General features: G+C 42.6%; 1 protein-coding gene across 1 annotated transcript in view; it reads left to right on the plus strand.

The window, feature by feature from the left end:
- Positions 1–12210, plus strand: part of FBLN7 (fibulin 7) — a 459875-nt gene that overhangs the window by 433077 nt on the left and 14588 nt on the right. The window contains exon 6 of the mRNA XM_029594265.1: positions 11573–11710. Within this exon, the coding sequence (XP_029450125.1) occupies positions 11573–11710 (138 nt within the window). The remainder of the gene's footprint in view (positions 1–11572; positions 11711–12210) is intronic.

Below are 12210 nucleotides of genomic sequence, written 5' to 3' on the forward strand. Positions count from 1 at the left end.
GAACATAAGAACATAAGAAAATGCCATACTGGGTCAGACCAAGGGTCCATCAAGCCCAGCATCCTGTTTCCAACAGTGGCCAATCCAGGCCATAAGAACCTGGCAAGTACCCAAAAACTAAGTCTATTCCATGTAACCAGAGGAGATAGATCCAGCTGTCAGTCAAGTATAGACCTGAGACTCTCAGCCCAGTCCTGGTAACACAGGTAGACAGTCAGGTTTTCATGATATCCACAATGAATATGCATGAGTTAGAATAGCATGAACTGCCTACATTGTATGCTTATCCATCTTCTGCCTTATCATTGTACAAATTATGACCACCTGATTGACTAGGTGAGTCATCAGGATTGAATGAAGAGAAACAATGAACCCACATAAATCTTCTATTTTAATTATATACACATGGAAAAATTACTTGTATAAACCATGCCATTACATACACAAATATGCACAATTTACACATGTCTGCATGCATAAAAGGGTCAACTCATACTACATGTCTTCCTACTTGCATCATGTCACAGAGCTGTGGAGGTTTGGTGCGGAAGCCTAACTTCTTGCCCCAGGAGGTGGACCTTTAGTTCCCACAAGTGATGAGGGTCCAGCATCTAGGAGAGTGGGGTCCTACAGGAAGGAACAGCTGTGGAGAAGATACACCACATGGTCAATTGCGGTCTTCAAGAAAACCACAGTGTCAATGAATTCAGCCACAAATGGCAAAACCTGAAACAGCTGGTTAAGAGAGAGCAGGCCAGGATGGTTACAGAGAAAACTGACAGCCAAGTGACTTGGTGCTAAGTGCCATATCTGAAGCTGCAATGGGAAGGGTAACATGTTTGGACACCTCCCAACCTGAACACCAGAAAGGTGAGCTTTGTATAAAGGAAACGCTGGGAAAGGTTTGTGTATAGATGGATGTATTTTATATCTTGTACCTTTGTGGAAAATACCTGGACTATTTCATGTTCAATTGTGCATACAGAGAGGGCCTAAGCACCCTAGACCTAATGCCCTCCCTGTGTTTTTGAACAGGCAGCAAAGCTGAGTGTTTGAATAGCCATGAGGATCTTGTCAGCACAGAGATGTTTCCAGATAGTTTAGAAAGGAATGTCCAATAAAGAATCTTTATTGTATAATGTAATTTCTGTATCTATATGCACACAGAAAGTCTTTGAAACCTAGTTCCAGTCATGTCCAGACCTACAACACTGGACAATGTTTTTTGGGACAGCCCCATTCTCACCCCTACTAGATAGTCTTTTGCTGTATTCCTTTCTTCAATGTCATGTTCACTGTGTTTATTATCTAGGGCAGCTTGTAGGTAAGCTGACTTGGAATGTGATGATTGATCCCTGGCACAAGGCCTACTTGTTTCACCTTACTTTACACTACTGTTCATTTTGTTGACCCCTCTTTATCCTATCACTGTTATCAATTCCATGAGGTGTAAATCTTCTCCTGTGATCTTCTCTAAACTTGCTCTGTGAATATACAGTCCAATGTTGGCACAAATGGAACACACCCAATCTGATATTTTAGGATTAAAGAGCAGAATAGCCAAGTGGCTCCCAACCCTTTTGAAGAGCCACAGCATATTGTGAGTTCTCTCTCAGGTTTAACCTGGTGCTTAACAAGTGTTTCAGGCTATATATATGTGCCATGAGAATGCTTTCTCTGCAGTTTGTGGTGTAGCAGGAGGAGGAAGTATTGTAGTGATCAGAGAGCTGTTCCATTAGGCAGAAAGAAAGGTCTAGTGACTGTGAAGAGATATATTATATAGCATGAGTCTAAATAGTCTGTACATTTTTTTCTTTTTGCAGGGGAGCACTCTGGTGAACAGGCAGGTCAACAGAGACCTAGTGGCATCCAAAGACCAGGAACCATATACAGTTGCTGGCTGATACTTCTGAGGAGGAGCCAGAAGCAAAAGAGAAATCTAGAGAGGAGGAGTATAAGAACACCATGAAGCTAGAGGATGAGGAGGAGGAAATTGAGCCTACTCTTTCAGGCCCACCTGTTCCGAGTCAGTTACCTGGTGTCCTTCCAGAGACCAGCTCTTCAGAGGAAGAGGCTGTCTCACCTCCAGAAGAAGAGATGCAAGTGATTCAAGCTGAGAGAGGCATCATGTCTTTAAATATTAGAGTAGTGGAGGAGTCACCTTGTCCAGATGGAGGTCCAAGGCCTGCATGATGTAGTAAGGGAGAAGATACAGGGCCAGAAGAAAGTGGTGAGGGATGAGATGTGGAACATTTAGGATGCCATCAATGCCCAGACTGAAGACATGGGAGATGCAGCAGAAAATACCCCCCTTTCAGTTACAGCCATCCCCTGCTCTTTACTATGGACTGCCCTACTGGATGTAGTCACCACCAGCATGTTTGGCATCACCAGGCTGGCTGACTTCTCTCCAGGCTGCAGTTTCATCTGCCCTCATCATTCCAGCATCTCCTGTTATGGGACCACCGGAATCTCCAGCCATGCAGCATTCAGCATTGCCACCGCTGTCACCAACTCCCAGAGATACTCCCACCTCTCCGAGGGAACAGGAGGCAAAAAAGCACATTGTAGCTGCTCATCCAGGCCATTCCAGCAGCTCACAATTCACACAGCTACCCTGTCCAGAACCATCTGAGGACAGCATAATTAGTGACCACATACCACTGTGGAGGAGTGCTCAAATAGGAGTATATCAAGCTCCAAAGCTTCCTCCACCACCAAAAAGAGGGTGCCCAAAGAAGCATTAACTTTATTATTTTCACATAGCAGATATCATGTAAATAAATGCACATTCCCCCATCTGAAATGTCTGAGTATGAAAGTGTTACTTTCCTTTGACTCATGCAATGTATCTGCTACAATTCCTCCTGAGTCCTTCCTTCTCTCACTCCTCCTCTTCATCCCCATTCTCCTCCAATCCTTCTGGAGGAGACATGCATCTGCTTTTCACAAGGTTATATAGAATACAGCAGGCTAGAAAGATCGCACAGACTTTAGGTGGATTGTACAAAAGTCATCCCCTGATCTATCCATACAGCAAAAGCATGTTTTGAGAAGGCCAAAGTTCTTTCAATGATTGTCCTGGTCTGCTGGTGTGCCCTGCTGTATCAAGCCTCCTCAGCAGTCTATGGGGTTTCCACTCAGATCATGAGCCAGGTTTTGAGGATATCCTCTGCCATCTGTAGGGGAGAAGGCAAAGAAGAGCAGAGTTAGATGTGACTTGGGGCTGGGCAGCAGGCAGTTCACAGGACAAGGTGTAAGCTATCCTCCTGGGCCACAACTGTCAGTGCACCTAGATATAAGGGACAGTATTATAGGAAGTTAGTAGCAGTGTGGTGGTAGTGAGATTTGCATTCTTACCTAGAAGCCAGCCCCCAGTGATGTGTCCTTCCTGGAAGCAGTCATGAAGCATTGTGGGTGGATCCCTGGAAATCTTGGTACAATGTCCATGATGATTCCTTTGGCATTGCAGACCACCTGCATATTGAGCGAGTGGAAGCCCTTGCTGTTGCGGTAGGTAACCTCATCTCCCCTGGTACCCTTCTAGGGAAGACAAGACAAAAAAGACCCTATATATTATTTTCAAGCTGTATCCACCGAATAGCAAGTGAAAAAATGCATAATCTTAATATTTTTGTTAAAACCGCATCAGCAAGCCAGACAACGGCAGTATTGTGACTTGCCGTCCGGACCACTCGTCATTTGCGGTATGTGTGCAATAAAGTGTTTTTCAAAGTCACAACTATATAAAAAATGTTGTAATGTTCTTCCACATCTGTTCCCCGAGGTGCAGTTGAAGAATAAAGCCCGACAACGGCCGGTGTTTCGCGATAACACTATCGCTTCTTCAGGAGTGAATTTCAAAGGGATTTTCAGGACAGATGCTGTTGAATTCAAAAATTGTAAGTCAAACATATTAATTTCATAGGAATAAACTAAGTACTTAACTCAAGATGTCATAGCCAATGCCGACCTTCATCCCGGATGCGAACGTCTCCGAAATTTTTGATAAGAATGGGACAGAGCGAACCCTAAACTACCTACCCTTTAAAAAAGCCCACGCTTTGTGTGCGTGATGACGTATCGCGTCCCTCCATACTGACGAAACGTTACTATGGTGACCCGTAAACAGTTGTGAGCTCAGACTGAGCGCTTATAATTTTTTGCTGACAAATTGTTAATTAAGAAGGCATATGAATGATGTTATAAAGATACTTGGATTTCCAATGCCGAGTTTAAACCCATAGGTTCCACGGTCCCAAGCCAATGGATCCAGCATTGTTCTGCGCGTAGTAACTGAGTGTTAAAATCCCCACCTCTCCAATTGGGGGATAATTGTTCGAGTACGCAGACTTTTAAATCATCAAAAGTGTGTTGGTGACGAGTACAATGAGACGTCAATGGAGCTGTCAATCGACCCGTAGAAATACAGGACCGATGTTCAATTAATCGAGTCTTAAGTGCCCGCTGAGTCTTTCCCACATACCATAGGTTACAAGGGCACTGTATAAGATAGATTAACCCTGTTGAGCGACAATCTGTGAAATTTCTCAAAACGAAGGTAAAGTCAATTCTTGTGAAATATAGAGAGGATGTCTCAATCATTACATGGCGAACTGAACATGTACACTTTAACCTGTGTCCTGCCGTTCTCATCTATGACTCAAGTTATGAAACGCATCATCTATCATAATTGGCATTTGCTACAGATTCATAATGAATTCCAAGATGTGCCCAGGTTTGCATTTACTAGAAGTTCCAATTTTAAAGATCTGCTAGTTCACTCTGACTCCTCAGTTCCTCAGCCAGTCATCAATATAGGAGCACACACACACCTTGTGGAACATGTACAGTTTGTCATGTAATGATTGAGACATCCTCTCTATATTTCACAAGAATTGACTTTACCTTCGTTTTGAGAAATTTCACAGATTGTCGCTCAACAGGGTTAATCTATCTTATACAGTGCCCTTGTAACCTATGGTATGTAGGAAAGACTCAGCGGGCACTTAAGACTCGATTAATTGAACATCGGTCCTGTATTTCTACGGGTCGATTGACAGCTCCATTGACGTCTCATTGTACTCGTCACCAACACACTTTTGATGATTTAAAAGTCTGCGTACTCGAACAATTATCCCCCAATTGGAGAGGTGGGGATTTTAACACTCGGTTACCATGCACAGAACAACGCTGGATCCATCGGCTTGGGACCGTGGAACCTATGGGTTTAAACTCGGCATTGGAACTCCAAGTATTTTTATAACATCATTCATATGCCTTCTTAATTAACAACAATTTGTCAGCAAAAAATCATAAGCGCTCAGTCTGAGCTCACAACTGTTTACGGGTCACCATAGTAACATTTTGTCAGTATGGAGGGACGCTATACGTCATCACTCACACAAAGCGCGGGCTTTTTTAAAGGGTAGGTAGTTTAGGGTTCGCTCTGTCCCGTTCTTATCAAAACTTTCGGAGACGTTCGCGTCCGGGATGAAGGTCGGCGTTGGCTGTGACATCGTGAGTTAAGTACTTAGTTTATTCCTATGAAATTAATATGTTTGACTTACAATTTTTGAATTCAACAGCATCTGTCCTGAAAATCCCTTTGAAATTCACTCCTGAAGAAGCGATAGTGTTATCGCGAAACACCGGCCATTGTCGGGCTTTATTCTTCAACTGCACCTCGGGGAACAGATGTGTGTCTTTCTTTTTGGAAGAACATTACAACATTTTTTATATAGTTGTGACTTTGAAAAACACTTAATTGCACACATACCGCAAATGATGAGTGGTCCGGACGGCAAGTCACAATACTGCCGTTGTCTGGCTTGCTGATGCGGTTTTAACAAAAATATTAAGATTATGCATTTTTTCACTTGCTATTCGGTGGATACAGCTTGAAAATAATATATAGGGTCTTTTACTCTTTTTTGTCTTGTCTGCTTTGGTTTGAGAAGACTGTGTTTGGTTCTTTCTAGTTGAACCCTTCTAGGGAAAACATGTTATTTGTTAGAAATCAGTCATTATTTGATGTTTTTGCTGTGTTCTCCAAGGGAAGGATATATATTGATGTATTTTGCTTAGTAATGCAGGCAGGACCAGATCTATACACATGGAAGTAGCAGACTGGTTGATTCCAGCTGTAAACCCTAGAGGTATCTGGAAGGTGCCAGGGCAGTGGCAAAGAATGCCAGCGTGGTAGTGATCTTGATATGTACTGGTAATGCACAGTCTCTGTATGTGATAGTTTGTAGGTCCCACTCTAACTGCTGGCATAGGTACAGTATGGTTTCCTTGTTGAATCTGAACCTGTGTATGACTTACTTCTCAGATGGATCCATAAACTGCATCCTAGTCTTGTAGACTCTATATAAAAGGTACCTCCTTCTCCTCCTCCTCCTCTTCCTCCTCTACTCTCACTCTCCCTCTCCTCAGCCTGGTACCCATAGGGGGTCATAAGAATCATCTTGAAAAGGGACTCTCACCTACTGACTCACACCCCCCAATATGTTCTAATAACGCACACTCCCACCCCTGTTATAGACCTTTATATCCCTGTTTCCCTCAATCTATTCCTCTACCTTCCAGTATGTTACAATTGCCCCCTTTTACACATATAATATTGTTCAAGCACACACATATACACGGGTAAGTGACCCTTTTTTAAATTAGGGTTGTATGCGCTCAGACCACATACACACATAATTGACATTTTTTTATGTATATACCTCTTTTAAAATTAATTTTTGACTAAGCACATGAGCTTCAGTATAACAACAGAATGCATGTGTTAGTGTGCATCAGAGTGTGTATATAACCCTGGCTGGCAACTGGTTCAAGAGCTGATTGGTTAGTAAGAGACTTTAACAATAGGTCAAGGATCCAAGATAGATAGATAGAGATAGCGCTGACCAGACCCGGAGCTAGAGGGCACCCCAGGCCCTTCCGCTTGCAGATTTTCTGTATTTTGAGGTACTGGGGTGTGGGAGGGAGATTCGAGGGTGGGATGGGGTTTAGGGAGGTTTACTAGACTCCCAACAATTCTTGATTGGATTTGGGGGATCCAGAGAGGGGGTGTGAATGGGGATACCACCAGACCCCAATGATGGTTTTTTAAAGGTGGGGGTTGGGATGATGAGAAAGGGGTGAAACAGCATGGCTATTTTTTTATTGACAGGGGAGTTTGGGACAATACCTTGTGGCCTGTATGCTATCTATATTGATTGGATTAGGAGGAGGGGCCATCATTGCAAGATCCATTGCAGCTATTTTTAAAATTTTGTTGTTGGAGCCATCTCGATTGATAGCCCCAAACTGAGGAGGGGGGGGGGGGTCGTGTTTGACCGCCGCACACATTTTAACATTTTTTGGCGGCTTTTTTTTTAACTGGTTTGCCCTTTAAGGCAATGGCAGCCCTGTCTGATGAGGGATGCCATCACAAGTTAAAGTACCATGCTACATTGTTTGTTTTTTTTTTGGTTTTTTTTTTAACTTTCTCTTTATTAACTTTTCCAAATTATTACAAAGTATCACTTTGTTAAAAGAAAAATGGTATATCACATGAGAAAACAAACAAATGGAGAGAAAATTTTACATCATAACATTAAACCAGGTAAACCACCCATTTCAGTTTTTTCCAGATAACCCTTTAGACCCCAAACTCTAAAGGGGGGTAGAGTAACAGCAAATTAAAGGAGATATTTAAGTAAATAACTTTTAAGAAATAATGGCTTCTCTATTCCGGTTAATACTTTATCACGGATGTTATACACTACTCAATAACTTTGAAGCTTTTTTTGCGTCTACAAAATCTTTCAGTTGCTCCGGTTGAAAAAACACATAACTATCCTTATCATACTTCACAACACATTTACAAGGGAAGCGGAGGAAGAATGTTGCTCCCACATCTATTGTTTCTTGTTTCAAGGCAAGGACATTTTTTCTTTTCACTTGAGTTGATTTCGTGAGGTCAGGAAAAATCCTAATGCGGGAACCCATAAACTCAACATTTGGTTTCTTAAAGTACGCCCGCATTATCTCTCCTAGATCTTTCTCATTAAAAAATGAGATTAATAATGTAGACCTCTCAATTATTTCATAAGAAGTTTCCAGAAAAACAGTAAGGTTGTCTCCTAAATTAGGAGAAATCTGCTGATTTTGAGTTTTACGCACAGGAAGAAAATAAACTTTATCCAGGGGTGGGGTTTGATCTGAGGAAATCTCTAATACTTCTACGAAGTATCTTTTAATCGTTGTACGAGGAATTTCCCCCATCACCCTGGGAAAATTTAAAATTCTTAAATTTAAATGTCTTAGTGCGTTTTCGATGTTTTCAACCTTGCGGTTTAAAGCCCCACAGTCCTGCATAATTGTTAATTGGACCTTCTTTATTTGTTGTACTTCTTTTTCAACATCCTTGAACTTTACTGACGCTTCCTGTTTATTAATCTCATAGTTCTTATTCATGATTTCTACTTGGGTTGCCAAAGCATTAATTTTCTCGGTGCAATTCATTAAAGATTTTGCCATCGCCAAAGTCAAAGTCCAGAGAGAGTCTAACGTTACTACCTCCGGCTTTATTGCTGTTAATAACTCACAGGGGGAAACAGAAGTTATTGGGATAGTACTCACTCCTCCGTTGTTATCATCCTGTACTTCCCGACCATCAGAATAATCCCCTCCAGTGGTTAAATCTCCGATTTCCTCGGGGTGCTGCAATTGTCTATCCACCGACGTCTCCCCCTCGGCCCGACTTTCCCGGTTAACCAACTTCGGGTCACCGTTCGAGCGAGGAGTCGATGTTATTTATTTATTTATTTATTTCGAGGCTTTTTTATACCGAAGTATAGCGGGATGCCTTCACTCCGGTTTACAGGATAAACAACTTATACATAGTGGTGACCAATTGGTAACTTATACAAATACGAATATAACATCTTATACAACTTAAATAACTTGGTAAACAGGTTACTCTTGCAGCAGGAGGTAGTCTAACATCCAGAGGGCTGAGGGATATTGCTTCCGTGGTAGGGTCACTGTCTCCTTCCTGTGACCCTACAGCCGGACCTCTCATGCCCAAATTCGCCGGTTTGACTGCACACTGCTCGATAGTTCTCTGCCCCGGAGGAATTGTAGAAGTCGAGGGGTAGTTTCTAGTCTTTCCTTTACGTTTCAGAGCCATATTTTATGAGGTAATTTTCTTTTCAAAGAAAACCAAACGCCGGAGCAGCAGTGCCGTACTTCTCAGCGAGTCGCCATCTTGACTCCGCCCCCCTTCTTGGTGCCACATTGTTTTACCTTGCGGTATTTTTCCATGAGACAAAACGACACAGATTAGAATCATGATATTTTTTTATGAGAAGGGACCATTATCGCAGGTACATCCTGAGGTAAAAAAAGTTACCAAGGACACCTCAAACACCAGAGATGGTATGTTCTTATCAATTGAAATAAAGCTTTCAATTGAAAGCTTTATTTTATGTACTTATGCACATAAGAAAGTCGGATGCTATTCAGCGAATCTGACTTAACTACACATAGAACATGCCATGCTTGAAAACAGTTCCTTTTCAGGATATTACTATAAACACTTTTTGATTTAAGATTACAAGGTGAAACATTTGCAGACAATTGATTCTTAACTGCTCTGGGAACTCTAATTTAACCTTGAAAACATCCTGAGGGAGATAAGGATGGATACATCCTTATCTCCCTCAGGTGCTCCGAGGCGAGCGCCGGCTCTCCCGACGCGCGCCCAGGCACCTCTCCTGGGTGCGCGATTTTGTATTCAAATTAGAGCCCACGCTAATAAGGAGGCGCTAGGGACACTAGTGAGTCCCTAGCGCCTCCTTATATGCAGAAGCTGTCAGCGGGTCCTACAGCTGACGCTTAATTTTACCAGTGTCGGTTGTCAAACCCGCTGACAGCCATGGGTTCGGAAAATGGATGCTGGCAAAGTTGAGCGTCCGTTTTCCAACCTGCGGGCCGTGGGCAGATTTTTTTTTTTTTTTAATTTTTGGGGCCTCCGACTTAATATCACTATGATATTAAGTCAGAGGGTGAACAGAAAAGCAGTTTTTTCTGCTTTTCTGTACACTTGCTCGGTGCCATCTGAAATTAACTCCTAACGTTGGCTTGGCCGCACATTTTACTTTCTGTATCGCGGGTACTAACTAATAGGTTCATCAACATGCATTTGCATGTGATGAGCTCTATTAGTTTCGGGGGGGTTGGCCGCGCGTTTTCCATGTCAAAAACACGCGGCCAAACGGGAGCTAAATGGTGCGCTCAGCTGAGTGCACCATTCTGTATCGGCCTGTGTGGAAGTAAAGAAACATGTATCCATCCTTATCTTGTACCAGACAACTCACGCTGTTTCTGGGACCTCATAGTGCAGTAGTTTAAAGCAGCAATTTATTTCACTTTAAAATTCTTTATTTATCTAAAGCATTTTAACTATTTCAGGCTCCTCCCGTGAAAAAAATTGCGGCTTAGTGAATCCAGGCCAAAATTTGGCTTAACATGCTTTCGGAAGCTGTTGAAGCATGTACTGCACAGAAAGTGTTACAGCTGTGGGCCCGACTAGGGCTAGTGAATCCCCACGGGGCAGGCCAGGACATTTGCAGACAGGACTAAATCTTTGGTCTATACCAGCCACCTCCCCCACAGGTTGAGCCCTTGGGTTCTGGTGGCTGGCAGGGCTTAGACTGTAGATGACTTAGAGGTGCAGGTGGTACAGAACTGGAGACTTGAGACAAGGTGAGGCTGGAGTCAGGCAGGCATGGGACTGGAACCAGGTGCAAGTAAGCGTGGAACTCTGGAACAGACAGACCAGGACAAGACAAAGACAGGATAAAACAGAACAGAACAAAGAACACAAAAGCCTGAAGGCAACAGACTAGAAAACAGGCCAGAGAAGGTCACCAGGTAGGACTATAGCAGAAGGCCTGAAAGGCCACAGAGCAAGGTAAAAGCAGAAGGCCTGAAAGGCCACAGAGCAAGGCAAAAGCAGAGGCCTGAGAAGGCCACAGGACAAGGCTGGAATGCCCAGAGACCAGAGAAAGTCCAATGCAGGTCAGAGCCAAGCAGAGAGCTAGCGACATTCAGTGACAAGGCAATAAGCATAGCCAGTAACAGGGTTAAATAGGCAGAGCCCTCCTGAGTCATGGAATCTCAGAGGCTATGACTGGAGTGAGAGAAGGATCAGCTCCACAGTGCTTCTGGTGATTGGAAGGCTGCATAACAGGCAAGATCACAAAGAAAGTGCACAAGGGCCGGTTCTGAAAAAAAATTGCCTGGACTGATAGTTTCCTACATTCTGCTCTTGGTTCTGGTGTTCTGATATCCCCACTGCCTGTCTGTTAGACAAGCTGCAAAGTATTTTTTTTATCTTTGGTGGAAAAACTTACTTGCATTTTCATTGTTTCCAGGTAATATGATAGGGCACATTCAGTGAGATGTTTCAGGTTGATGGACATGAATTAAGAGCAAAACTTTTTTCTTTGTAGTAGATAATGTTAGCATTTGCATGAATACCACAGAATCATGGCATGGTTTGTTTTCCCTGCAGATGTTAATGAGTGTGAAGTTTACAAAGTGAGAGGAGCTCCAAGGCTGTGCATGCACACCTGTATCAACATTCCTGGGTCTTATCGCTGCTCCTGTCCTAGTGGATATAAGCTTCTTAGTGATGGAAAAAGCTGTGATGGTGAGGCATAATTAGATTTTTTATATTAGAGCTGATTGAGCTTCTAAGGGCTGTATTTTCATTTTTTTCATTCTAGGCTGGGTTACAGGATGTTCATCTGCTAAAAATATATATTGTAGAGGATATAATAAAACAAATAATGTAATAATGTTTATGGCTACTTTGCAATATCATAGCAATGTTACAATAGTCAGTATGATTTCACATTTCACAAATTTTGAAAAGCAAATAAAATAATGAAAAACAATAATAATGAAGTAATATTAAAGTATTCCAGGTAATGTTTTATCAGAGTATTACAATCAGGAAGGAGATCAGTAGAACTAGGGGCCATGAGATGAAACTCCAGGGAGGACGACTCAGAATCAATGTCAGGAAATATTTCTTTACGAAGAGGGTGGTGGATGCCTGGAATGCCCTTCCGGAGGAGGTGGTAAAGACAAAAACAGTGAAAGATTTCAAAAGGGCATGGGATAAACACTTTGGATCCCTAAAGGCTA

The sequence above is a fragment of the Rhinatrema bivittatum genome, chromosome 3, assembly GCF_901001135.1.
Source record: "Rhinatrema bivittatum chromosome 3, aRhiBiv1.1, whole genome shotgun sequence".
Lineage (NCBI taxonomy): Eukaryota > Metazoa > Chordata > Amphibia > Gymnophiona > Rhinatrematidae > Rhinatrema > Rhinatrema bivittatum.